This window comes from Rhinolophus sinicus, chromosome 16 (genome assembly GCF_057876585.1).
Source record: "Rhinolophus sinicus isolate RSI-liver-muscle chromosome 16, RSI-T2T, whole genome shotgun sequence".
In the NCBI taxonomy this organism is placed as follows: Eukaryota; Metazoa; Chordata; class Mammalia; order Chiroptera; family Rhinolophidae; genus Rhinolophus; species Rhinolophus sinicus.
Window position 1 is genome coordinate 11,291,306 of NC_142516.1, and position 25,383 is coordinate 11,316,688.

Below are 25,383 nucleotides of genomic sequence, written 5' to 3' on the forward strand. Positions count from 1 at the left end.
TGTCTTATATAAGTTGATGCTGTCTTCTGTGTATCTAGAAGTAGTTTTTGTTCTTAAGGCCTTTCAGCTGGTTAGCTAAGGCCCACCCGCATTGCCAAGGGTAATCTCATTTACTTATTAGAGATGTTAACCAGATCTGCAAAATACAGTCACAGTCACATCTAGATTGGGGTTTGATTAAAGAACTGTAGCCCAGCCAAGCTGACACGTAAAACTCACCATCACACCCACCAAAGCAAACTCCCAGGAATGGGCATTCATATTATGAGCATTAAGATCCTTGACTTTAAAAAGGCTTCTTGGTGCATTTGACCTAAGTTTCTATTTGCAAAATTTTCATACACAGTTGTCCGTACAAAACAAAGTCCATCCAATCTAGGCAGCTGCATTCAAGAAAAGACTACCCCTAAAATCTACCCCATCCTTCTGTCCACAGCCCTTCACCTGGCCCCGGCAGCCATCATCTCTCTGCTGGACCAGGGCCACAGCCTTCTCACCACCATTCTTGCAGCCCCTGGTTCTTCCTGCTCTATTATCCACCCTACCCGAGGGTACTCTTTCTAACGCACTAGCTTGTTTGTGTCTTTGCTGATCACAATTTGCTGATCACAATTCCCTCCAGAGCCATCATAGTGTTTCTGTCCCCTCAAAGCCATTAAGGTTTGGTTGCAAGCAGCAGACGCACACTCTGATCCATTTCAGTGAAATGGAGATTCATAGCACATCCCCCCAGGTGGAAGGAAAAGCTGAAGTCCTGAGTTTAGGAATCCAGACTTCCCTGGGGAACTTGGAAGCGGGAACAAATGCACAGGCTTTTCAGAACACAGCTATGGGGATAGATCCGAGTCAGTCATCTCAGTCTCCACTCAGGGACGATTTGTAAGGAGAGGGTGTTTGGCTGGCTGGGAATGAGTCGCAGGCCCACCCTTTGGCCTGGATGGGACTCATGATGGAGCCACCAAGACTGAAATTAACAAGAGAGGGAAGATTCTCAGGCAAAGTAGGGGTATTAGCAGAAGAGAGGAGATAGACACAGGCAAGCAAGACAAGACACAAGCATTCCATCCCCACTTGCAGCACCCAACAATCCTTCCAAATCAGAGCAACTAGGGGAGCAGGGAAAGACTGCATTTTCTGCATCCAACAAGGCCAGGAGGGAATGGCCAACAAAAGAGAACAGCCAACAAAAGAGAAAGAAGGGCTTTCTGGACTATAAGACAAGGGCCCCTCAGCCTGGACTCCAATTCCCCGCCCCCCATTGTTTCTGGGCCATTGTTCTTCCCCAGGATCTCCAAAGCCCAAAGCCCAAAGTGCAGAGCACAAAGGACCTTTCCCAACTTCTTCCCTTACCTCTCCTCTCTCTCTGCTGGCTATGCGGGTCTGTGTGGCTGGTGAAAGGGTCATGTGCTCAGGTGTTAAGCTTCGGAGGGCAGAGAAAAGTGAGTTCGAAGGGAGATCACACTTACTATTTTCTTGTTTCTCGTCTGCTCTACCCCCACTGGAATGTGAGCTCCATACCTGCAGAAGCCTGTCTGTCTTGATCACTCACTGCTGCAACCCCAACCCTGTGACAATAACTGGTGTGTAGTAGGCAGTGAGGAAAATAAATATTTGTGACTGAACGAATAGCACGGAAGCAAGTTGGAGGCTTCACCCCAACTTCTGCCTTTGACCCTGAGTCAGACAGGCAAGCTCGGGCCTGGAACCGAGTCAAACCAGGAAGCAAGAGGAAGCTGGATGGGAGAAAGAGCACAGCTCTAGACTCAGCCAGACCTGAGTCCCCACCTGGCTCAGGCACCTGTGGGGCACGTCACGTGACCACCCTGAATCTCGGTTTCCTCTGTTTGGAAATGGGGATTTTTATACACCTCTTATCTACTGCTGAGGTGAGAATAAATGAGAATTAAATGTGTAAAGTTGGCACAAAGATGCCCCTCATCTCTGTTGTAGGCTCTGTAAAAGAGGGACTTGTTTTAGTCAGACGGTGGGAGCTGAATGCTGCAAGTCCTGCAGTTGGGGAGTTGTGTGTTTTAGGCGAGCCTGGAGGAGGTAACGCCTAGCCCCCGGGGGTACATGAAGCATCAATGGTAGAAGTTCTAGACAGTCACAAGCCCCAGGGGTCCCAGTGGAAAGCCCTGTGCTGTGGCTAGGAGAAAGGTCATGTCAGTGTTGCCTCTGCTTCTAGGGATGGAATCAAAAGAGCTACATAGCAGGCAATTTGGAAAAAGAATTTTATTTGTTTCATGAAAAACAGCTGCCGTGAGTCAAGACCTGGATGGAGACAGAGCTCCAGTTGTTTCCAACCGATGGCCTGGAAAAAGCCCACCTTCTCCCTCTGTATCCTCAGACCAAGGTCTAAGTTGGGGCCCCAAGAAGAACACCCCACCTCCTTGGCCCCTCAGTGCAGGCACAGATTCAGGCAACACATTCTCCTTAGACATTCATTAGATTCTCCGGCTCTGTGGCTAGCTCACTGAACAGGAAAATGAATCAAATCAACATTCTAGACATTCAGCCCAGGACTAATCTAGCACACAAGCCACTATTCTGGATCTACAACCAGCAACACAACCTTCTAGATCGCCAATCAGAAAGTCAACATTCTGGACAGTCCCCCAAAATTCTAGAATGCAAAATTAGAACCCCCTAACTTTCTACATGATTGTATCAGGAGCTCCACATCCTAGAATGCCTATATTCCACATCAACCAGATATCGGACATTCTAGGTGTCGGCCAGAAGCCCAGTGTTTGGGCATGCCAATGAGACCCACTCCTCACATTCTAGATGGTTAACCAGGAATTCAGTACTTTAGAATGACAAACAAGACCATGATATTCCAGACAACGGGGGAAAGACACGAAGTTTGAAATGTCAACCCTGATACTCTCGGTGCCAAACTAGAAACCGAACGCTTCAGACGGTCAACCCTGGCCTCAGCATTCTGGAAAGACAAGCACAAAACTCTCCCCTCCAGAATGCTGCTGCCCTGCCCCCTCAGAGCTCTGTGGATGGCCGCTCCACACCAGGGCCATCATCCTCGTGGGCGTCGGGCACACGGAACGAAACGTAGGGACAAGTCTTGGTGTTGAGGCAGACCAGCTTCTTCAGTGTGGCTGTTTTCACAAGGTTGAAGCCCATCTCGCCACCAAATGTGCTTGACTTCCAATATTCAGGAGAACAGATGGGATTCCCTAAGAGGCCCTTGAGGGAAAAGGGAGCCCCAATTTCTATCATACTCTCCCCAAAGATGGAGTTTGGATGGCACTTCTCAAGAAGCAGTCCCGGGTAGAACTCCAAGGCATCAATGTCTCCGTATAGCTCCTCCAATTCAGCTGCCATCTCCTCCTCTCCTACAAGGTGGAGAAGCTAGAGTCAGAATCACGATATCATCCATTAAGGTTAATCTAGGGAGGGAAACTTCCAGGTCCATCTTTTTCTGGGAAGAATAAGAGACTTCAGAACAATTTAAGCAATGGAACACATACCCCAAAATCTGGCCTGGCTAATCAACCCTTCTCCAGGGCTGCATCTAGGGAAGGAATTCACTACTGAAGAAGGAGTCAAGGGCCTGGGTCTGCCCCAAGCAGCGTGTGACCTTGAGCAACTCATCTCACTTCTTTGTGCCCTAATGAGCTGATCATTATAGCAGGGAGAAGCGACCCATCTGTTTCCTTCACAGAAAGGTTTTAAGGTCTTATCCTGGTCTAAGACCCTGCATTCTACTGGAACTCAGAGATGTAATGTAACTTGTCCGAGCTCACACAGAGATTGAGTGACAGTGTTCTTTTCACCCTTCTAGACTGTCATTGAGTTTCCCTACCTGTTTCCTCAAATCCACCTTCTGCAGGACACTAGTATGTACACAGTCATGGGTTGTGTCACACCCTCATCAAAACCCTTCAGTGGTCCCCATTGTTTGTAACAAGGGTTCCCAAACTTGCTGCCCAACAGCTGGGGATTGTCAACAACAATAACAATAACAACAGTACACACACACACACACACACACACACACACACACACACACACGAGTCTTGGGCACCACCCAGCTCTACCGAATCAGAATCTCTGGGAGACACATCTAAGATTTGGTATTTTTCATCAGTTAAAATCACCTAAGTGATTCTAGGTAGCTGGTCCATAAATGGGTATTTAGGAACCACTAAACAGAGTAAAACCCAAAATGTTTAGCATAGTATCCATGATTCTACACAATTTGTTCCCAACCTTCCATCACTAACCCCCGCCCACCCCACATAAGCCCCTTACTCCAGCCAACCTATGGCTATTCTCCCTGGTAGACTCATTCTTTATGACCTCTGTGCTTTTGTACTTTCTGTTCCTCTACCTAGAATGCTCTTCCCTCTATTCTTTATCTGGAAAAATCCCTATTGATCCTTCTGACCCAGCTGAGAAGCCACCTTCTCTCCCCAGGTGAGGTTATTTGTCATCCCACACCCCCGTAGTCTTAATCACAGTGCTGGCGACAGGGATTGGCCCATTGTGTTTCCTCGATGTCTCCCTCACTTTCGTGCAAGTCCCTGGAGGGCAGGGATCACATCCAGGAAGCAGCTGCTCACCTGTGAACTCCTGGAAAGAGGTGTAGGGCTTCATGCCAAACCTCTTGCGGTACTCATTGAAGGGCTGCAGCCGCAGCTCTCGAGATTCCTTGATGACATCCATGGCCACGTACAGGACATGCTCATCTAAGTTCCTACCCCCACCGATCTGCCAAGAGATAAACACAGCTATGGTCTGAGAGCCGGGCCACACTGTCCTGGAGAAGAACTTCAGGTCGGGAGTCCTTCCTGAGCTAGGACGGAGAGCATGTGTCAGCCTAACCCTCACCATGCTGGGGACCTGACATCAGGCCTGCGACTCCATGCTTTCTCAGGGACCCCCTGTGAGTCTCAGCTTCCTCATCTTCAAAGTGTGGAGTGGGCCAAGGGGACCTCTGTAGTGGCTCACCAGCCACACTGTTCCCAAGCCCTTTGAATTTAGGTGAGAACCCCCAACATGTTGTTAAGGAAGCTTCTGGAACTATTAGGTTTAGCAACTAGGACTCTGCAGAGGAGATGGCCAGTATGGTCACAGCCAAGAGCTCAAGCAGAGGGGACAGGTATTCCAGCTTTGGAAATGAAATTTGGAGGGACAGAAGGCTCTCTGAGCTGGCAAGGGTTGGAAACAGGAGGATGGACGAATATTCTCTTGAGAGGCCAAAATTTTAGGGCTTTCCCACGATATTTTTAAAATTATACCTGGCAGAACTAACATGTGTCTGTCACTCTCCAAATCAGTTCTTATCATAGAATAGAGATGTTTACTCTTTTAAGGGGTTCTACTAAGGAATCTATTGCTATTGTTTTCATTCCCTATATCATCATATTGAGATTCAACAAAATTTACTGAGCATCTAGTATTAAAAAGTGAACCCCTAGTAACCAGCCACCACTAGGACAGAAACTCAGGCCTAGAAAGTAGAAAACAGAGTATCAAGTCACTCCATTCAGGCCAGATAAAGCCACTCACAGGAGCATAAGTGACTATATCTGTTTCTCCTTCCTGCTGGGAAGGGAACCGTCATAAGCTAGCAAGGCGGGAGCTAAAATCTTGCCAGGAAAACTATAATATATATAAACAAATTTAGCTTAACTAAACTTGGAGTTTAACTCCAAGACTAATAGGTGGTATAATATCTTGTGAATGAAGGGACAATGGGTCTCAAAGCCATTGGGTCACATTCATAAGTCCTGGGGGTGAGATAAAGAAAGCTCTAGAAAAAAAAAGAAAGAAAAAAAAAAAAACTCTGATTCATAACTATTAAGGAGCATTAGTCTAAAGAAAACTCTGTTGTTCAGATGAATTGAAAACGTTAATGCTTAAGAAAGAATTTGGATAGAACATATACAATTGCGTGGGAAAGAGGAAGAGCATATTTGGGTGAAATTATACACCTTGCATCAAAGCTGTCAGAGGCTGGTCCCAGTCTCGGCTCAACCATTTACAAGCTGTGAGGTTGTTGTGGTTGACCTGGGTGACCCAAAAAGATATGTTGAACTTCTCACTCCCAGCACTTACGAATGTGACCTTATCTGGAAATTGCTGTAATCAAGTTGAGGTCATATTCCATTCAGGTGGGCACTAGTCCAATAACTATTGTCCTGAGAAGAGGAAACACCAGAGACACAGGGAGAGCACCATCTTGGTACAATTATCCTACAATCCAAGGCTTGTTGGCAACACCAGAAGCTGAGAGAAAGGCGTGGAACAGAGTCTCCCCTTAAGAGAGAGCACAGCTCTGCCAGCACCTTGATTTTGGACTTCCAGCCTCCAGAACTGTGAAAGAATCAATTTCTGCTGTTTAACGTCACCGAATTTGTGGTCCTTTTGCAGCCCTGGGAAACTAACACAGGGACCTTGGGCAAATTACTGAAGCTAAGTCTCAGTTTCCTCCTGTGCAAATATGGGGGAAGTAAGAGCATCCACTTGATACGGTTGTGGTGAAATAAGCAAGATAAAGTATGCAAAGCAGATCTCACAATGTTGTCACATGATGACCCCAAGGTGGAGGCCATGTATGGTGTTTTATCACTTCTCATGCTCTCTTTAAAATCCGGAGAGTCAACACTCTTCTGTTGCCCTTCTCTCCCTTGTGTCAGAAAATAGCAGGGCTTTTCACACGCATCGTCATGGTCATTCCTTGAAAATTCTTTGGAAACCGTAGCTCCAAACAAAAGCTATTGTCTCTGTTCTTGTCTGTGTCCCCACAGAAAAGAGTGCCCACAAAGCAGCCAGCAGCTGCCCATTGGTGGCAGCATATGCCAATTTCAGTCAAATTACCAGGAAGAAACCTCAATTCATACGATACCACAACTTCGTGATAGGACAAGGATTAGAGCAAAACGGGATGAGGGGAGCTGAGATGGGAGCTTCCAAATATGGGGAAGAGGAGGGGGTTGGGTAGGAATTCCTGGGGAAAAGCCTGTATTAGTTTGCTAGGGCCACCATAGCAAAGTACCACCAACTGGACAGCTTAAACAACAGAAATGTATTTCCTCTGAGTTCTGGAGGCTAGAAGTCCAAGATCAAGGAGTCATCAGGTTTGGTTTCATGAGGCCTCTCTCCTTAGCTTATAGATGGCCATGTTCTCCCAGTGTTTTCCCTTTGTACATGTCTACATCCTTGTCTTGGCTTCTCATAAGGACACTGGTCAGACTAGGGCCCACCCAATGACCCCATCTAACCTAATGACCTCTTTAAAGACCCTGTGTCCACCTACAGTCACATTCTGAGGTACTGGGGGTTAGGATTTCAACATATGGATCAGTAGGGGGAACATTCAGCCCCAAACAGAGGCCTGTGATTTAATAGACCTACTGTGTGCAGGCACTTTCACATCTATTACCATACCCTGAATGTCCTCCTGGCCCTCAAGTTGCCATGCCCTCTGACCCCCAGGCCTTTGCCATGTTGTCCCCTCCACCTGGAACGTAGTCACCCCTCACCATTAACACTACCTCTTTCCCCGGGAGAATCTTATCCATCCTTTGGATCTCTGCTCAAACTTCCCTTCCTTCTCCACAGTCCCTAACTCTGGCTCGGAAGACCCTCTCCGAGTTCCCAGAGCACTGCAGGCTTTCTCGTGGTTCCTAACATGTTCTTCTCATTCTGATCACATCAGAGAAGCACTTGGCACAGTGCCTACCACATAGTAAGTACTCAAATGATGATCGCTGTCATGTGACAAGTGCCCCCTTCTAAGGTGGAAGTGCTAAAAGGACAAAGACCCAAAGAGCACACTGGTTTTGTTCACATCACTGTATCCCCAGCAGCTGGACCAATGCCTGGTGTTACTGAATGAACAAGAGAACAAGAGAATGAACGAAGGAATGCTAACAACCACCTTGTAGGAGCGACACTGTCCCCATTTTACAGAAAAGAAAACCAGGGTTTGGATCCAGGTCTGTTGGACCCCAGAGCCCACCTGCCCTCACCAAGGCTCCTCTGAGACTTACCCGGCCGGCTATCTGGCGAGAGAAAGCATCCACTAGGGCCTCGACCCCATAGTCCACCAGCATGGAGGTGTTGAACAGGAACTGCTCGTAGCTGTACTCCTGGGCGCCCACCTTGAAGGAGTCGGGCATGAGCGGGTGCCAGTGGTATAGCTGGTTGAACTCCAGGGCAATACGATTACGGTACTGGAACTGGCTGCTGAACAGCAGCTCTGGGTCGAACTTGAGCTGCAGGAAGTAGCCACTCAGCTGCTGCACGTACTCCTCAATCACAATCTTAATGGTCTCTCCTGGGGGGGAGTATGGGGGAAGGGTGAGCAGAGCACAGCCATTTAGTCACCTGGCGTGGCAAGCAGGCCAGTTCCTGAAAAATGCTTGCTTTTGCTTCTTCATTGCTGTTACTGTTGTTTCATTTCGTTCGGCCACGTTCACGTTGGCTTTTTGTAGGGAGGTGTGAAAACAGAATTTTCTGCCTCAGGTTGGACTTACGTCCCAAATTAGGACCGCCACCTGCTCCTACATTACGAAGGGAGGTTGTGGGCCCCACTAACCAGAACATGCAAAGGAAGTGTCTGAGAACTGGTTCTGTGAGCCTTGGGTGGCCACCCTCCCATAACCCATTAAAAGAAGTTGGAGGGGCGGCCGGATGGCTCAGGTGGTTACAGCGCGAGCTCTCAACAAGGTTGCCAGTTCAATTCCCCGTATGGGATGGTGGACTAAAGATTGAAAATGGAGACAGGACTTGGAGATGAGCTGCGCCCTCCACAACTAGATTGAAGGACAACGACTTGGAGCTGATGGGCCCTGGAGAAACACACTGTTCCCCAATATTGCCCAATAAAATAAAAAAATAAAAAGTTAGAGAGGCCACAAAATATGGAAAAATGGAGGTGAACTTAGGGTTCTCAGCATGCCCAGGAGGGTAATGCGGGGGCTTCGGAGAGACCCCTCTGTCAGCTGCTGTGGCAGCAAGAGAGGGACACTGAGGACAGAAGGTCAATCTAGTCCCAAATGTATTTCTTACATGTTCTTATATATCAGAATTCCTATGCATAGATTTTTTTCCCCCTCTGCTCCCTCAGTAACCAGCTACAAAGCAAAGAGTCAGGAAAGAAGCAAATTGAACATTCCACAACAAAATTAAAACCGATCATCTAGATACTAAAAGAAACAGATATTTTGGCCAATCAGCCATTAGATAAATTGGCTTTCAGCAAATTGATCTGGAGCCACTGGGTTTGCAATCAGCAGACCTGGGTCCAAATCCTGGCCTCACCAATTCTAGCCACCTGAGCTTGGGCCGTGTTACTTAATCTCTCTGAACCTCACTTTCCTTATCTGAGAAATGTGTCTTATAATAATATCAGTTCAGACTCATAGGGTGGCTGGGAGGAGTAGAGAACAAATGCATCTAAACTGCTTGGCACGGGGCCTGGTACAATAGGAAGTGTCAGTACATGTAGGCGACAAGCAGGAGCCCCAAGTGTAGGTGTGAGGGGAGAATCTCCTCCCCATGTTCGCACATCACAAAAGTTCAGACTAAGGCATGCAACCCCTCCCCACTCAGGAACAAGCCCCCCTGGTGATGTGGTAGAAGTAGCATGAACCTGGGTGGCAGCCAGACCTGAGTCAAGTCTTCCTCTGCTGAGTGGTCTTGGAGAATTCACTTAACCTCTCTGAATCTTAATTTTCACCAGGGTAGTCATATGTGGCTCATAAGGTTGTTGGAGAGGGTTAACTGAAGTACTGGGTGTACAGCTGCATCTGCCCTGGTCACAGCTTCCTCACCAGTCAGCATGCTGAGCAGCCTCCTGCCATGAACTTGCCCTCTGTGATCAAGGTCTCTGCGAGGCCGGGACTTCAGAACCACCCCCTTCTTCTTCTTTAAGCTGTTTCTATCCCCAATAGTTGGCTCTTCCAGGCTCCAGGGAATCAAGCACTATAATTGGGACCAGCCACGGCCAGGGATGCCCAGAGGTGAGGGAAAGGGGGTTACTGAGTCAGAGGGAACACGGTCTGGACAGCGGTGTCAGGGGCCAAGCTCCCAGGCAGGAAACCATCTGACATTTTAGGCTGCAGACTCGCCCCCGTAGGGGACACAAAAATATCCTGTCCATGAGTCACACAGAAGCTACCGAGCTCCAGGAAGGCAGACACACGCAGGGCAGGAAATGGGAGGATTCCTGAGGCTGGGCAAGCTGAGCTGGAGTTTGACCTGCACATACCGGCAGTGGCACTGTGTGCTGTGCATCTGAGTGCAATAGTGGGGAAACTGAGACTCAGGATGGCTAATGGAATTGGCTGCGAGTTACCCAGCTAATCCTCAACCACCACAGCCATCCATTTCCTGAAGGCCTACTATGTGCTGAGGGCATTCTCATTCATTTCAACAAGTCCTTACAACCATCATTATCCCCAGTGTCCAGATTTGAAAACTGAGGCTCACATAGAGGAAGGGAACTGCTCCAGGTCTCATAGCTAGTAAGCAGAAGAGATAGGATTCTAATCCCAGCTCTCTGTCCGCAAGTCCTCCATCTCCTGCTTCTCGGGACGGTGGGGATGACCTTCCAGGACAGGGCTGGTTTGGAGTCCTCACCGATAAGAATGAGGCGGGCCGTCTGGAAAAGCTGTTCATCGCCCCAGGTGGGGTGCTCAGCCTTCAGCAGGTCACACACACGGTTGTGCTCACGCAGCCAGAGGGTGGCGTAAAGCATGAGCCCAGGAAGCAGTCCAAACACCTCCTGGCCCACAGCCATCTGGCTCTGGGGCGGAATGCCCCGTGGGTAGCGCATCACCACACGTGCCTCTTCCACCGATGGCGGGTACATCTCTCCGTTCAGCATCTGTGGGATGGGGCCACCTGGCAATGAGGCAGAGCACCTGACCCTGACACAGCTGACACCCTCCCACTCCTACTTACAGTCTCCTGTGTCACACAGGGTAACTGCCCGTCCTTCCTAACCGAGGCCTGTTGACTCGACCTCCTAAATCTCTCTTAAAATGGGTCCCTTTCTCTCTGTCCCCACTACCACCACCAGCTTCCAAGCCACCCTCATCTTCCATCCTGACTCCTTTCTAAATGGCTCTCTGTGTCTTTTCCTGCCTCCAAACAGTTCATTCTCAGCACTGCAGCCCAAGCAATCCTTTAAAACACCCACATCTAATATCACACCCTGGCTTTACACCAAGTCCTCTCTCTCTGCTCTTGTAAAAATCAGAAATCCTTATCATGGCCCCACAGATGTCTCCGTCCTCACCCACAATCACTCAGGTATCCAGCAACACTTCCCTTCATCACTCCTTCGGAGGCACTCAAGCCCCTTCCCCTCTCCCAGCCTCAGCACATGCTGCCTGGAAAGCCCTCTCCCCTTCTTACCCCCCCCAACTCCTCCTCAACCTTCACGCAACTCTTGGTTTATTTGCAACCTCCTAAGGAAGGCTTCCCCATCCTCTGAACACTCTCGTGGCTTCTCCCTGGTGGTGGTTATCACAAGTGTAATTGATTATATGGCACGTTCTTCATTCATTCAATAAACACACACCAAAGACCTACTATAAGCCAAGTACTGCTCTTAGCCCTAAGGATTCAGCCATGAAGTCTTTAGTTTAGTTTTCATTTGTTTATATTTTCACAGTTCAACATGGTAGCCACTCCACGTGTAACTATTGAGCAACTAGAAATACGGCTGGTGTGAATGAAGAACTGAATTTTTTATTTTACTTCACTTAGATTTAAATTTTAAAACTGATCCTTTCGCTACTGGAAAAAGCTTTAAGCGCACTTAGGGCAACTGGGGCATGAGGATCTACTTCTTCAACTGTAAAGTTTATAAAATCTAAATACAGATCATATATCACCAATGAAAATTTGGCAGCCAAATTGAGGTGTGCTGTAAGTGTAAAATATAAATCAGGTTTCTAAGATTTAGCATGAAAAAAAAAGGATGTGAGCTATTTTGTTAATTGTATATTGATTACAGGTTGAAATGATAATATTCTGGGTATATATGGGGTTAAATGAAATGTACTATTAAAATCACTTTCACATGTTCCTTTGAATGTGGCCACTAGAAAAATGTTAATTACATATGTGGTTCACATGATTTTTCTATGAGACAGTACTAGTTCAGACAAAAAGGCTTCATGGAACTTGCATCTTAGTTTGTAGACCCTGATGGGCTGTGAGTTCCTCGAGGGCAGGGCCCATAATTATCACCGCCTCTGCTCAGTCACCTGTGCCAGGCACATGGTCGTTCCCAATTAATACAGCAGAATAATTAAATGAACAAAAGGAAACTGGAAATGCCCGTCTCCTGATGCCCTAAAATCCATCTCCCAGGAGGACAGGAGAGGCCACTTCTGCTCCCCGCCTGCTTCTCTTGTCTGGCACCTTATCCAGGGTTTATTGTGTCTCCTCCTTGCACACACCTCCAGCTCCTGCAGCTGCCCCTCTCAGGACACCACCCAGGCCCCCCACAGCCTCTGCCAAGGAAGCTGGTGGAAGCCCCTTCCCAGTGTCGCATCCCCGTGGCCAGCGTTACCTGGTACTTGAGTTTCCCATCCTTAAAAAGCCGCAGCTCATACTGCCGTTCCAGATTGTCTCCATAAACATGGCCGAAGTCTACCTGTAGACAGAGAGAGCCCACTCAGATCACGGGGTGCTGCCCCACGGGCAACAGCCTGCATGTGCCAAGCTAGGTCCTTCTAGGTACTCACCCCGTGGCCCAAGGCCTTGGTGAAGCCAGGACCCATCTTGCCAGAAGTTTTGAAGAACTGGTGGGTAAAGTGTTGTGCAAAGAAGGCAAACATGAGGTTGGTGCCTTGTGGGTCAGGTATGAACTTCCTCCTAAGCAGGAAGCGATGGCTCAGGAACTGGGCATCTGGCAACTGCTTCTTCCCTGGATGGCAAGTGGGAAAGAACAGTGGCTGCCTCCTGTCTGCATCTTCCTACCCAGGACCTCCTGGGCTCACCACACCAAACTGGTCCACACAGGAAGCCCAGAGAGGCCTCCACAGGACCACCTCCCTCCCGACAGGTGGCCCTGGCACCTTCTCTACCAAAAGAAACCCCTAGAAGTATATGTGGGTGAAACGGCATGATATTTGGACTTTGCTTTAAATTACTCCATAAAATATAATATAAGGTAAGAGGAGACAGATGAAATAAGATTGGCACATTGTGGACAAGTCTTGAAACCCAGAGATGGATACGTTATACTTTCCTCTCAACTTTTGTGTATGTTTGCGCCTTTGAAAAAGTTAAACAAAAAAAGAAAAGAAGTTAAACAAAAAGAAAGAAGAAAGGGGATAAAAAGAAAAGAACGTGTACTCCTGGGCCCTGGAGCAATGTAAGCCTGTGTTTGAAACTGGCTGTGCCATACACGGTGTGAACAGAGATAACTCATTTCATCTCTCAATTTCCTCATCTACGAAATAGGGCAAATTTAACCTATTTTATGCAGCCAATTTGAGGAGTGCATGAGATCCTGTAAGCATGACAGAGAACTGGTGACAGGGTATCTTTTAAATCAAGGGTCAGATAACTTTTTCTGTCAAATCCATCTAGTCAATAGTTAAGGCTTTGCCAAGACACAGTCTCTATCACGTCTACTCAGTTTGGCTCTTGTTGGAAAAAAGCAGCCATAGGCAGTCCTTAGTAAATGTGACTGTGTTCCAATAAAGCTTTATTTACAAAACAGGGGTGGGCTGGATTTGACCTGCAGGCTACAGTTTGCCAACCTATTTTAAATGGTGCCAGTCTTTCTACGTCTGGGGTAAAGACAAGAAGACATCTTGAAGCAGGTCTTTGTATCATTTATGAGAATACGTGTTACGAGGCGTTCCTTAATTACGTCAATGCCAGAGGAATTGGCTCGCAGACAGGAACAATTAAATTTTTGTGTTCTCGTAAAGGCATCCTTTTCCAATACCTCACGTGAGGCTCAGTGTTGAAAGCCCATCGAGATCAACATCTCTTGGGATTGAAATGGCTGACTGACTGGTGCAGCCGTTATGGAAGGCAGTGTGGAGGTTCCTCAAAAACTTACAAATAGAATTGCCATATGATCCAGCAATCCCTCTCCTGGGTATCTACCCAAAAAATCTGAAAACATTTATAGATAAAGACACGTGTGCTCCAATGTTCATTGCAGCTTTGTTTATGGTGGCCAAGACATGGAAACAACCAAAATGTCCTTCGATAGATGAATGGATAAAGAAGTTGTGGTATATATACACAATGGAATACTATTCAGCGGTAAGAAAAGATGATATAGGAACATTTGTGACAACATGGATGGATCTTGAGAGTGTAATGCTGAGCGAAATAAGTCAGACAGAAAAAGCAGAGAACCATGTGATTTCACTGATATGTGGTATATAAACCAAAAACAACAAAAGAACAAGACAAACAAATGAGAAACAGAAACTCATAGACACAGACAATAGTTTAGTGGTTACCAGAGGGCAAGGGGAGAGGGGGTGGGGGGTGGGGGGTGGGAGATGAAGGTAAGGGGGATCAAATATATGGTGATGGAAGGAGAACTGACTCTAGGTGATGAACACACAATGGGATTTATAGATGATGTAATACAGAATTGTACACCTGAAATCTATGTAATTTTACTAACAATTGTCACCCCAATAAATTTAATAATAATAATAAAAAAGAAATGGCTGACTGGTTTCCTCTAGCAGGAAAGGCTATCAAGCACTCCAAATGGAATCCACTAAAAGGGAAGTTGGAGGGAGTGGTCTGTACTCCCTAATCTGGAATCATCACTCAGAACGACACTGAGCAAGGACTGGTCCCGCAAAGTTCTGAAACCTTTGAAAGCACGCGACTTTGGGACTGCACAGGACCAGTGCTCAACAGTGACTCCATGTGGTGGGAACTGAAGTGATGGCAGCAGTGGACTGACACCTCTGTTGTCCTCTGTACTTGCTGCTGAATTGATGGCTCTGAACTGGGTAAACTCTCAGGTGTTTGGACAACCAGGAGTGAAGTGGGAAGAAGGCCTTAGGAGAAAGACCCCTACCAATGAGACCAAGTGGGGTGCAGGCAACGAATGAAAAAGAAAGAGGACTTTATATGTAAACTGCCCTGATGAAGCATGTAAAACTATTTACATTAGTGAAGAACCAAATAAAAAGCGCACTATTACTCCCCTCCTACATTTCAACTTGTAAGTCACTCCCATCCCCGCAGGATCCTACCCATTCAGTAGACAAGGTTCAGGCAAAGAGGCACTCTGGAAATATAGAAATACTAGTCAGACTGCCACTGACATTCTAGGGAACCTCAGGCAAGACCTCCCATCACCCTTTCCTGTCCTCATTCTCCAGCCCTGTCCTCGTCTGAATAAGTCATGTGTCTTGCCTTGGTCTACTCGTCTGTAAAATGGGTCAATAATGGCTCTTCTGCCTGCTTTTTCCCAAAAAAGACAACTGAGCACCCCCTGTGACCCCCAGGCCCCTAACCCCACCTCCATTACCTTTAGTCCCCATGGGCGTGGGGCAGTCTTGGGGCACAGAGGGCAGAACGCGAGTGTAATAGCTCACATTGGAGAAGGACTCCCAGCTGATGTAGTCATGTGCCGAGTTATAGGTGGGGGGGCTGGGGATAAGGTTGGAACGTGCTGTAGAAGGCAAAAATAATGGTGACAAGGGGATTCCCACCCCCAGTTACACCCCTTCCCCACCTTCTCTTGGGTTGGACTTGTTTCATCTGGCATCAGAGAGTCTCCCCACCCACTGCCCTTATCAGAAGAATTCCAAGAACTAGCAGTATTTTTTGCTCCCCCAGATTAGGGGGCCCTACTTGCCACCCACCTGTGAGTACCAGGCGCATGAGCATGTCTCGGATGAAGGTGGCATTGACAAACTCCCAGAACCAGCGCCCATGTGTCAGCAGGAAGTGGAGGACAGAGGGGCTGGGCCGCAGTGAATTCCGGAGCCAGGTCCATAGCTCAGCTGCAGGGGACAATGGGAGCCGCTCAGTCGGGCCCTCCTGGCAGGACCAGAAGTAGCCAGTGGGAGATGGGAACTGGGAACGAGGGCCAGAATGGAACAGGGCAGAACATACGGGGCTGGGGTCAGGGGGCTGCGGTTAGGATGGGACCTTGGGGGTGATGAAACATGACAGAGCCAGAACCAGATATGAGGACAGCGGCCAGGGCCAGGGAATGAGGTCAGGCTGGTAGTGAAGACTCACCACAGAGCCCAGAACCAGGGAGTGAGGGTTGAGGTCAGGGACAGTGTCAGAGATCAAAGCCAGGCAAGGAAGAGAATGGGGCCATGGCCAGAGACAAGGGCAGTCAGTGGGGGAGTCAGAGGACGAGCCCAGCTCACGGATGGTACAGTTGGGGCCGGAATAGCCCGTGCGGGTGCAGTCACACTGGTAGCCGTCACGGCCAAAGCGGACACAGATGCCCTGGTGCTGGCACGGGTAGTAACAACAGGGGTTCACTGTGGATAAGAAACAGATCAGAGGAAATCTCTCGCTGGGGCCAGAGGCATGGACTCAAGGGACAGCACTGTCCTAACTCACTGGACTTCAGGGTTCCCCTAAGGGCCCTGTCTGTTCCCATAGCCCCGCCGTTTCTAGGCCCTTCTCTGGATCTTCAGCGTGGCCCTCATCTGGGCCCCCAGGGGAAGTCCCCCCTCCCTCCTTGCTGCCACCAAAAGGGGACAGGGGAAGCGTCCAGGTCCCAGGTTGTGACATTGAAGTCTGGGAAACAGCTGATAAGATGCTGCAGCCACAGGCTTCTAGAATGTTCACTTCCTGCCAAGTCAGAGCCCAGCACCACGGCAGGATTTGTGGAGTTCAGAAAGGGACCAAGTGGGGAGTTCTCTCACACCAGCCCCCAGTCTCTTGGCATCTGGATACTAGGCAGAGGAGATCACCCAACAGCCCTCTATTTTTACAAAGCAGAAGGAAGAGTGGGTATCATAATGAGCACTTGCAGATGGGGAATTGAAGCTAAGAGGAAACCCAGACGGGTCATTCAGCAAGTCACAGCAGACAACTGCCCATGCCTCTACTTCCACTCCACCTCACAGACTCAGCAGTCAAGTCCCAGTGGGAAAGTTTCCCAGAACCCTGAATACAGAGTATTAGTTTTAGGGCCATCTCACTTTCCTCAGCTCCCATCCCTGACAGGCCCAGCTTTGGCCCACGTCAGGGGGTCTGGGCTTGAGGATCTTGAGGTAGGTCAGGGACCAAGGGAACACGAGACATGTGGCGGGAAAAATCTCCTGAGAGAGTGAATGGAGCTTGAGTATCCACCCCCGCCTCCTGGAGAAACCCCCACCAGGAAGTGCCTCCTTATGTCTAACCCTGACCTCACCGACCACAGCCCCCTTACTCATATCTGCACTGCTTCAGTGATTCTTTAAGAGCAAAGTCAGAAACTCCTCAGAGCTCGCTCCGTGCTCATTCACTGCTCAGCAGGGGAAACCAAGGCTCAGAGAGAGCTGGCAAGTTGGCCAAGGACACAGGACAGAGCCGGGCCTCCTACAGACCCAGGGCTCCTGGCTCCTGGCACGGGCTGCTTCCCCGGCCTCACACAGAAAACACCAGGTTCCCCTCTGCAAACATACTTCCTTATCTAGGCCCAGAGCCAATGGTATAGGGAAATTCTCCTCTTTGTGCAACTGATTAGAAAGGGTCAAGAGGGTAGCAAGAGGCGGGAGAAGCCTGGGAAGTCAGCTCAGGGTGCTGTGATCAGAGAGCATGACCCTGGGCAAAGCCTGACGCCCCTCACGTCACAGCAGCGGTCCTGGGCAAGAGTCCTCCTGGCCCCCACCTGAGAGAGGGCCCCCAGCACCACCCCCACCCCCACCACCCCTCATACCCCACACCCTCACCCCCACCCATCTGCCTACACACACAAACAAACAAGAAGCAAATCACAAGAATCATGCAAATAGTTTTGCTTAAGCCCTGGTGGCTCCCCATGCCCCCACAATGGCATCTTTATGCCATTCGGTAGGGAGGAGGGGCCAACGGAAAGCAGGCTGGATGAAAGGCCTTATCAGGCTGACACAGGCAGGCAGGACCCAGAGCAGGGACCTGGCAGGACCCTCCTCCTCCCACAACCACAGGCCCAGCAACGCCAAGGAGCCTCAGGACCATGCCCGTAGCTGGCTCAGGAGTCTGAAACTCTCCTCATTGATCCCTCCCACTCAGGACACTCTGCTCACCTGCTTAATTCACCTGCCCCAGAGCCCCACTGTCCAGATCCCAACCCTGGCACACAAGGCCCTCTCACCACCCAGCAGGCCAAGTTTCCCTACCCCTCCCGCAGTGGGGATCTCAAAAGGATCTCAAGAAGTCATTCCAGCTCGTTCTGTGGCAGACCCTCCCTTGTCCCAAAGTCAGAAAGCTCTTCTTCCTTTACCCAGACTGCTTCTCCTCCCTAACAAATTTCCTCCAAATCGACCTGATCCTCCCCCCTGAGCTCACACCTTGCCTCCCCAGAAAGCATCTCAGGAATGTTAACTGCTCCCTCTGTCTCGCAACCCAGCTCCCTGTCCCACTTCAACCTGCTCTTCTCCACCATAAGCCCCCAAGTAAAGGAGCCACACTTTCCCCAACTTTCTCCTCCATGCATGCAGCTGGGGCTCCACCCAGGTCCTGGAGAGAACCAGCCACCCAAAGGATCCAGATAGGGTGGCCAGAGCTCAACAAATGTTTGTGGAATTAATAAAATGAAGCGAGGAGACTGGCCACCTCTAGCTTGGGCAAAGACACCTCTCATCTTCCCAGCCCTGGGCCACTGGCTCGCAAGTCTAGCGTGAAGGCTTCCGGTCCTAGCCCGGAGTCCTGCCCCAGCAGGCAGCGGAGGTCGCTCTCCTGCCAAGAGAGGCTGTGTGCCCAATGGAGGCCCCTCCCTCCCTCCGGACCGGCTGTCCAACTTTCCCTCCCTCCTCCTGCACAATCTTTCCATAAACACCAGCAGCCCCAGGGCAAGAAAAGTTCTCCCCAGCAAGGACAACAGCTGTCTGAGGGCCCCAGGGTGTCAGAGAGGAGACTCGGAGCTGCTATCCTGGGGGTGAGCCTCACCACAGCGGGGAAGCCAGGGCTCTAGCTGACCTGTCCACAGCCTTGCACAGCCACCACTCAAGCTTATCTGCTCAGCATTCCCTAGGAGACGTGGGTGCCCTCCACACCCTCCTCCGCCCCCCACGCGAGGTTCAGGAGGCAGGAGACTCACCCAAGCCTCACTGCTTTGAAATCCCAGAGCCAAGTCTCACTCTTCCCCTCCCTTCCTCCTCCTAGAGATTTCCAGGCCTGGATTTGGGGAAGGGGTGGGGGTGGGGGGAGAGTCACTTTGATCCACAGCCTGGAAATGATCCCAGGTGAAGAAGGTTTGTCACCCTTCCTTTGAGGTGAACCCGAAAATCCTACATGAATGAAATCAGCACTCCAGAGGGATCACCATCCCCTGCCACCACCAGAGCTCTGGGAACGATTCACAAAAGAAGGCCTTCCTTCAGTCTAACTTAAATCCCGCATGCTTTCATGCCAGCCCAGTTCTGGGCTCAGTGGACAGCACCTTGTATAATAAGCCATCAAGAAAGAGAACTGGGATGGGAGAGGGGGACAGCTGGTTAGCTCAGTGGGTTAGAGTGCGGTGCTCTTAACAACAAGGTTGCTGGTTCGATCCCCACGTGGGCCATTGTGAGCAGCGCCCTCCACAACTAGATTGAAACAACTCCTTGACTTGGAGCTGATGGGTCCTGGAAAAACACACTTAAAAATATAAATAATTAATTAATTTTAAAAAAATAAAAAGAAAGAGAACTGGGGAGATGCAGGCACCGAGGCCAGTGTGTCTTGAGTTCCCACACCCGGCACAGGGCCTGGTACCAAGTAGGTGCTGGGAAAAGATGTGCCAGAGAGTGGCTGCTTTTACTGGCTGTGTGTCTTTGGGCAAGTCCCTTCTACCCTCTGGGCCTCGTTTTTCTGTATATCCCAGAAGTGGGCGGAGCAGGCAGGCTCTAAGGAGACCTCCCTTTATGCCCCCACTTCTTCTCTCCTCTGAGGGAAGACCGTCTATCCCTCTCCATTATTTGTGTCACTGTAGACTCCCCAGCCCCACCAGCAGACAACCTTGTAACTTGCCTTCACTTGAAGAAGCCACCCCATCGGTGGGCTTGATCAGCATGCCCATATGGCACACATTCCCACAGACAACGACTGTCCAGGAGCGCCTGCCTCCAGAAGTTTCTGAGGATTCAGGCAAGGAAAGGTCCCCCAGCCCAGAAGTCAGGCTCCGGACACAGTGGGGGAACACCAAATTATCCAGGATGCAGAGGCACCAGGCAACAAGAGGCTGGACTGAAATCCCATAAGAATAATATTTAGAGAAGCTCCAGGGACTTGGCAGCCACAAAGAAAGAAAGGGGGGCCCTGACAAGCCAGACCTGGGCCCCAGTCCCTACACCCAGCCAGGTTGACAGCCAGAGGCCAGGCACCACCACACCAGGCTCCGACAGTTGGGCCCACAGCTGGAAGAGCACAACTGGAGAGGAAGCTGTGTCCTAACCCACAGACACAGCTGGCTATAAATAACAGGCAGCCTGCAGCGGGTAGCAAGGAGGCCTTAGCATCCCCATATGCCAGGGTTAGCTGGCCTCAGGCCTCTCCACCTGGCACGGAGGTCGTGCCCTATTCTTAGCCAGGGAGAGAGCACCAAGCCAAGTTCAGGAGCTGGAGGGGATGAACTTGAGCAGTAAGGATCACCTTCCCCTCCAAAATGGAGTCCACCTCTTCCACCACAAAAGAGGCAGAAGCAACATCCTCCCCCGCCGCCTGCCCTCAGGTGCGTGTACAGCCCTCATTTCCCAGGGGATCGGCATTTGCTGTTCCTCTGGGGGCAAACACAGGCTTTAGCTTCCCGTGGGAGGTACCCAGGTGCCTAGGACCTCAATTCCCCCAAAGACTTGGAAGTGCAGCCCAAACATCTGCCCCCATACCCAACTTGTCACCGTTCTTTCCTTAACCCTTGAAAAAGCCTCCTTAACGGTTTCTCACTTCCAGTCTCACCCCTAAGGCATCCCTCCCATCCACTCTGCCCATTACCCTCAGGCCCAAGGCCCGGTCCTCACCTTGGCCGCCAGCACCCGCCTTTTGCCCCACTGTTCCCTACGCTTCCATCTGCCTCCCATGGTTCAGACTTCGTGCTTCAGCTCCTGCCATTGCTTCCACCAGGAAGACCCTCACAGACTCTCACAGTGCTTCTGCTCACTCACCCCCTCCTCAGGGTCCAGGTGACGTGTCACCACCTCTGACAAGCCTCCCTCAATTCCTCAGGCTTCAGAGGCAACTGCTCCTTCCCCTGTGTATCCCTCCATCATGGCCCTGACCCCCTTGGATGACAGTCTGTTGGATTTTCTGTTTCCCCTATCAGACTGGGAGCTCTTCCCAACTCTGTGTCTCTAGACTCGGAGACCAGCCAAACACTAGCATAAAGAAAACTTGCGGGAATGTTTGTGGAGTGAAAACAACCATTCCGTTTAAACATATAACAATGTAAAGATAAGTAGAAAGGCAAAAAACAAAATGGCACAGCCTATGGCTCATTTGGCTAGAGAACAGACACAGAAAGCCAGGCAGGGTGAGCTGTGGATACCCCAGGGGCCTGGATGGGGCCAAAATGAGCCTCAGAGGAAGTGCTGCGCTGATCCAGGAGCTGACAAGACCCATCACTGGGGCAGCCTAGGCAGCCCTGGCTCTGCTACTGGGGTCTCAGACAAGTGGGCTCACCTCTCTGGGCCTCAGAGCCCCCTTCTGTAGAATGGACCCATCACATCTCTCTGGCAGGGCTGTAGTGAGCACCAAAGAAGTGAACACCTCCAGCCGGGCTTTGTAAACTGAAGAGCTGGCCACATGAGTCTGCCTCCTCTTCTTCCCAGGAACTAGACTTTTGCTCATACCCTTTGTTCTTGCCTAGAACGCCCTCCATCCTCTCCCTGGCTTCCCCAAAAGCCACCCACTCAAACCCTCTCCCCCAGGAAACTTGGTCTGATTCCTTTCTTCTCTCCTTTGAGCCCCAAATCCCCAGAGCATCACAACAGAAAGCTCAGACCCCTCCGCCTCCCACCTTCTCTTGCCCCCATTTTACAGATGGGAAAAGGAGACTCAGAGGCAGATGGGCCTTACAGGGGTGGAGGAAGCCGTGTCTAGGCATTGCACACGTGCACACAGACACAAACATGCACACACACGTGAACACACACGCACACACACGCACAGAAGCAGTAAGCTGGGGAAGGCAGGTTGGCTGAGGGAGGAGCTGAATTCTTTCACCTCAAACTTGGTATATGCATGGTGGTGGGCAGGGGTGTTGGCATTTTACAGGATCTGACTTTCCCCATCATCTTTGGGCTGATGAAACCAGGGTCCACTTGGGAGTGGGGCAACTCTCTGTGCAAAGACCTTGCAAAGTGCCTAAAGTCAGATAGACCCAAATTCAAAACCTGAGCCTAAGCTTGGGGGAGTTACGGCATCTATCTGAGCCTCAGTTTCCTCATCTGCCCAGTGGGGGCCTCATAGGTCCAGGGAAGCACCCAGCTCTGTAAATGTATTTCCACCTCCCGTCTTCCCAGAATGACTGATGTGCCTCGGTCATCACCAGGAGAGATCTTCTCCACCAGGGCTGGGAATCCGGATGGGTCCCCAGAAAATTAGATGCTGGAGAAAGGGAACTCACCAGCCACTTTCTCCACAGCAGCGTCTGCTGCTTCCTCTAAAAGAGGCCCCCACAGGAAGTGTTGGGGAACAGGGGACCCAGAACAGGTAGAGGGGTCTGGAGAGGGTCTGTCCCTTCTTCCAAAGTGAGCAAGAGTTCCGGTCTGCCTTACCCCAAAAAGAGCCCTGGAGCTCCCCCTAGCCAAGGCCACACTCCCCAGGGGGGGTCTTCAGAGAGCCCCCACCCCACCAATAGATTACGCTCCCTCCCCCCTCCCAGGCACCGCGAACAGAAAGGGGAAGCTTGGCTAGCGGAGAGGAGAGGAGGGAGAGGGGGCCCTGCCAGGGGCGCAGGATCCGGGGCTCCCCGGGGCACAAAGAGGGAGGCCGCCTACCCGGAGGGGGCTCCCTGGGGTCCGCAGCTAAGACCGGGGACGGCAACAGCAACAGCAGGAGCAGTGGGAACTGGAGCGAGAAACTCCGCCCTGCAGGGGGAGAGAGATGAAGGGCTGAGACTGGCATTCAAGGCTCCTCCAGGAGGCAAAGAGGGTTCCTGGGGCACGGGGCGGGACTCACGGCTCATGGTGCCATGGGGCGGCGGATAGGTGCGGGATACACAGACTTCTGGAATCTTGCAAGCGTCTCTAACTCTGAGCTGGCCAGCCTCGCGCTCTCGCTCCCCACCCCATTCCCTGGCTCCACCTCTCCAGCCGCTGTCACCTCGGCCACCACCACCCACTTACTTCCTCTGCTCCCGCCCCAGCCAAGACATTCTATTAATTATTCTATGATTGCCACTAAAGTGGTTTTGCACCCGAGATTCTTGAGGCACTTGAGCTTTGAAAGCAAGATGGTGTCAGAATTGTGTCCATTTGGTAGATAGGAAAGTGAAGCCCAGGGATAATGTGCAATGCAGAGGGCTTCCCGGCAGAACTGAGAGTATCTCAGGCTGGAAGCTGCTGGTCTGAATCACAGACCCTGCGGCCCAGAGAAGAAAGGGGCTGGAAAAGGAGCAGTACAGCCTGGCCCGCACATGGTTTCCTGGACCAAAAACCTATTACCTTCAAACAGATCCAACAAGAAAGACTGACTTCCCCCCAGGGGTTGGACTCTGCCCTCTGAGGCCATATGTCTCTGACTGAGTCTCAGCCACCAGAAAAGAAGAGCACACAGGCTTCAATTCCAGGAGACCTGAGTTCAAATCCAGACTCTACAGTTTACTGGCTATGTTACCTGGACCAAATACTTACTCTCTCTGGTCCTCAGCATCCTCATCTATAAAATAGGGATAATAAGAACCATTCAGAGGGTTGTTGTGAGATTCAATGAGATGATGCACACAGATCTTCTGATGTAGTGCCAAGCACATAGTAGGTGCTCCATTATCAGGAGCCATGTTTTTCAAAAATCTAACTCCGATTCTAGGACTGGGGGCCAGGGTCAGTGCTACAGCTGGACTCACATCTACCTACCGAATCTACAGAATCCCAGCATCCAGCTCCTCTTTTTTACAGCTGAGGAAACTGATCCTAGAAGGTGGAAGGGATCATCGTATGTCACCAAATCTCCTGGTCCCCACACCCACAGGCTTTCTCCCTCAGTTTCCCCAGCACACCAGCCATCTTGTGGGCCCTGAAGCGGGGAAGTCCTGGCAGGAGGGCTTAGCGGTCCTGTGTCCACTCCCAGGCATCCTTGGGTGCGGGGTGGGTGGGGGGAAGGGGGAACCATGCCAGGTGGGAGAGATGAGACCTGCTTGGAAGCTCTGCTACGTCCCCACCCAAACTGTTCCCACGATCCAATGGGACAAAAGCCAGCTGCCCCAGGGAGTCAGAGCAAGCCAGGGCAGACTGGGTGAGGCAGCCTGGGACCCTGAGGTGTTGGGACAGGTTGCAGCCTCCCCCCCAAGCCCAGATCTACAAAGTCAGGGTGAGGAGATATAAGGCACGGATTATCAGCCAGAGAGATGGGGTCAGGGTGGAGATTCGGGGACCCAGTTACACAAAGAAAAGGGGACTTTCTGGTGATGAAGAAAGGAGAGAAGAGCTTGAATGAGGCCGTATCTTCCACTCCCAGGTCCCCCCTCCCTTCGAGCCTTAGGCCTAGCACTTACCACACTGTATATCCCCTGCTGACTCCTTAACCCCAAGTCACCCCCAAACACTTGTGTGGCCCTGGCATTGGGAGAAAGAGCCTTAGGTAGGAAGTCAGAAAAACGGAGTTTGAGGCTCATTTCTCCAGTGGTTTGACCTTAGATAAGTCTCTGCTCCTCTCCAGGCCTCTGGTTCCCCGTTTGAATGATAGAAAGGCCAAGTCAGATGGTCTCCTGAGGGACCAAGCCCCGCCTGTGGCTGGGCTCTGTGACTGGTGCTGGAGATGTCAAGATGCAGGCAGTGAAGGAGAGCCCAGAGGTGCTAGTGCAGTCACCGAGACCGTGGATGACGGAGAGGAAGAAGAGAGAAACGGTGCCAGAGAGCGGCCTGGGCTTGGTGACTGATTGGCCCTGGAGCGTCAGGGAAAGAGAGGTCTTAGGAGGACACATAGGTTTCTGGCTTGGTGCTGGCGATAATACCCCGGGAAGGAATGAGGGACGGGGAGCAGGCTGGGATAGGTGGAGTTCCCATTTGGACTTGCTGTGTCTGGTCCATCTCAGCAGCAGCGTCTAGCAGCTGGATA

At 50.6% G+C, this 25,383-nt stretch overlaps 1 protein-coding gene across 1 annotated transcript; it reads right to left on the reverse strand.

Moving 5' to 3' along the window:
• Nucleotides 1-2,214: 2,214 nt before the first annotated feature.
• On the reverse strand, nucleotides 2,215-23,417 carry PTGS1 (prostaglandin-endoperoxide synthase 1). The gene is made up of 11 exons (XM_019731246.3): nucleotides 23,287-23,417; nucleotides 23,106-23,195; nucleotides 16,365-16,481; nucleotides 15,846-15,986; nucleotides 15,509-15,652; nucleotides 12,732-12,913; nucleotides 12,557-12,640; nucleotides 10,612-10,858; nucleotides 8,019-8,305; nucleotides 4,584-4,731; nucleotides 2,215-3,353 (listed from the first exon to the last, which is right to left on the reverse strand). The coding sequence occupies exons 1-11, from the start codon at nucleotides 23,291-23,293 to the stop codon at nucleotides 2,998-3,000; spliced, it is 1,803 nt and encodes a 600-aa protein (XP_019586805.3). The 5' UTR covers nucleotides 23,294-23,417; the 3' UTR covers nucleotides 2,215-2,997.
• Between the last annotated feature and the right edge of the window lie 1,966 nt (nucleotides 23,418-25,383).